General features: G+C 31.5%; 1 protein-coding gene across 1 annotated transcript in view; it reads right to left on the bottom strand.

The window, feature by feature from the left end:
* Positions 1 to 2,715, bottom strand: part of LOC111386167 — an 11,713-nt gene extending 8,998 nt beyond the window's left edge. Inside the window, exons 1-4 of the mRNA XM_023010621.1 lie at positions 2,531 to 2,715; positions 1,450 to 1,551; positions 1,294 to 1,312; positions 307 to 378 (exon numbers count right to left, since the gene is read on the bottom strand). Coding sequence (XP_022866389.1) covers positions 307 to 378; positions 1,294 to 1,312; positions 1,450 to 1,551; positions 2,531 to 2,715 — 378 coding nt within the window. The remainder of the gene's footprint in view (positions 1 to 306; positions 379 to 1,293; positions 1,313 to 1,449; positions 1,552 to 2,530) is intronic.
* Positions 2,716 to 2,985: the final 270 nt, after the last annotated feature.

Genomic DNA, 2,985 nt, shown 5'->3' on the forward strand with positions numbered 1-2,985 from the left:
TCGTTAGGCATCGTGATCGAGAACCTGATGGGTCACACACAAAAAGGAGAGCTAGAAGATTGTGATTTGTCAATTAATTAATTTAACAAGTGTTGGATAAATTAATTAATTGGGTTACTTATTTATAGACCTGAATTGATTAATTGGATTAATTAATTCACGAACCGGATTTAATTAAATGGGTTAATTAAATGTTGGACCGAGTCAGGCTAAGCCCGTTCGGGCTTATATAAATATGATTAGGATTTTCAAAATTGTAGTGATTTTTCATTATTCTTGCTAGCACAAGAAAAACTCTAATAGTACAATCTTGTTCTCTGTGTGGATCACCGTTGGAGGCTGAACAATTGGATAGTTGTGGGAAATAGATCCAAGTTGCTAGAACAAAGATAAAGCAAAAGAGTTTGCAGATCGTAAAAGGTATCACTTTTATCAATTTCTATCTAAACACAAAGACGATTCTTGGTGGAAATCGAAAATTGTTTTAATTTTTCGTTGCGCATGTTAAGTAGATTCCAACAAGACTTCCATACATGATTGACCTTATTGATATATGATCTCACATGACAGTCGCGATTCCATGCCCAAGCAAATAAAAGAATGATAAGATACAAAGTAAGAACAAGAAAGATAGGGAAAAGTAAATGATAAAATAATATAAAATTTGCACGTAAGATATGTCAAGAAAGAAAGGGAAAGTCAAGTAAGAAACATCTTCCTTCACATATTTGCTTACTGAGTATGCATTCATATAATTTTGCATTACAAGCGTGACAATGCAGGAGGTGCTTACTCTCAGATAACGAGCAGGTATTTAAACGTGGTTCCGAGAGTCAATCACAAGCAGACACCCATAGGTTTTATTAATGAAGTTAAAATTAGACAGCAATGGACTAATGCGAAAATTATATATTATTTCTAGTTTATACACACTAAGGTAAATACATTAGCAAAGTGTATCCAAAATAAAATAGCTATATTAGTAGAAATTTGGAAAAATACTCGATGGTTTTAAAGTTAATTTCGAGTACTACAGAGTGACATTAAAGTTTGTTAATATGTATATTTTGTTGTTTAAATTTCAATCAATTTGAAAATTTTGGGCTGTCACTACAGTATGAAATTTATTATGCCAATGGTTACATTATTAAGTATTAACGTTTTTGTATAATTTCCTTTCTAAACAAAAGCTTGTTTCTGCGAGAACATTTTGAGTTTGAAGAGATATGTAGATATCTGTCACGATTTTAAATTATTTCAATAATTGTATCTCCTTCTACTACTTTTTTGTACCTTTATAAAGACGGAGATTCTATTTGTAATTTAGACACAGAGAAAAAAAAATTCATATTACTTCAGTACTTGTGTGTCATTTACCTTTATATTATAGTTTCTAAAATTTTGCTATTTATTCACCGACGTTGACACGTTGATATATACGTCCTTTACATGAGAGTGGGGTCCACATCCAATAAAAAAGAAGAAGCATGAACCCTCTTTGTGTGAGGGGCGTGAACGACGCTGATAGTACAATTGTAATTTCTTACATACCTGATTTATTTTGGTATCTCATGGACTTAGATTTTTAAACGTTTCGATTTCTGAAATATTTGTATTTTTTGACCTTTCAATCTGATTTTTCTAGTCAGAAAGGTACTGAAACTTTCATCTCCTGAGTTTAAGAATTCCTCAAAAGAAGCTCCAGAATATTAATGAATTCAACAGCTAATTTGTCAGTACTAGGACAAAAAGTACTCAATATCATTGCATAAAGTTTTCAAAACAACTCTGTGGAAATTCATGGAAGACGACCAAATGTATGGAAAAAGACATTTTAACTAGAAGGGATTTATAGACGACCAAGTTCAGATTAACCAAGAAATCTTAGACAGAAAACGGAAGAATGAAGAATGAGGAATGTTCAATTCATGTAATTCAAACAGGAGAGAAATTTTAAGTTTTACAACAATTTTAAGTACCTATATTTCACAATTCTTTTTAATATAGTTCCCAATATTCCTTAGCATTAAAATTTTCTTATGATTTGTGATTTTTTTCGGGAGAAGCCCCAGAATATTAATTAATCTGACCATCATGCAATCAGTATAGAAAAACATAAAAAAACTGATATATATACACAATAAGGACTGAAAACATCGTTGTTCAAAGAAATCTAAGTTGAATTCATTAAACACAACAATTTACTTTATATAGATGCCCACAATTCACAGACAGCCAAGAAATCTTAAAGAGACAATGAACAAAAATAAAAATAATAAGGGATGTTAAATTGATGTGTCTTTTTGAATCACAGAAAATAGAAATTAATTTCATGAAAATTCGAAGATAAAAGAACTGAAAATATATATACAAGTCCCCAAACTGATCAAGAACTCATAAGTAAATAACATACAAACCAATCAAGAGAATAGAAATTAAGAAACCCTAGAGAAAATAACAGATCTTATTATCACAGAATCATAATATATTTAGATCATATAAATAAAGATAAAGATGAGAAATAACATACCAAGAATCAGTGGCATACTCAAAGAGCTTCCCCTTATAGGAAAAACAAATCAAAGCCACTTCTGCATCACACAGTACAGAGATCTCATGAGCCTTCTTTAGCAATCCAACTCTCCTCTTTGAGAAGGTCACCTGTCTGTTTATCTTGTTCTCTATCCTCTTCAGCTGTACCTTTCCTCTCCCCATTTTCTCACTCTAAAATTTGCTCGCAAACACAAAACAACCCTAAAAATGGAAACCCAGGAATTATATAATTCTTTTTTCACCTACTAGAAAGATGAAATCTTAGTTATTTCTCCCTTGGTGTAAGTTTTTAAGGTACAGTAAGTTTTCTTTTCTTGACTTGTTTCCTTTTGGTGGATGTGCTGTCTGATAAAGCACGTACACATATGGAATAGGATGTGAAACCACCATAGAAAACCAGGTGGTTTTATGAGGATAAGTTGTCGACTTCTG

This window comes from Olea europaea, unplaced genomic scaffold (genome assembly GCF_002742605.1).
Source record: "Olea europaea var. sylvestris unplaced genomic scaffold, O_europaea_v1 scaffold3442, whole genome shotgun sequence".
Classification (NCBI taxonomy): Eukaryota; Viridiplantae; Streptophyta; class Magnoliopsida; order Lamiales; family Oleaceae; genus Olea; species Olea europaea.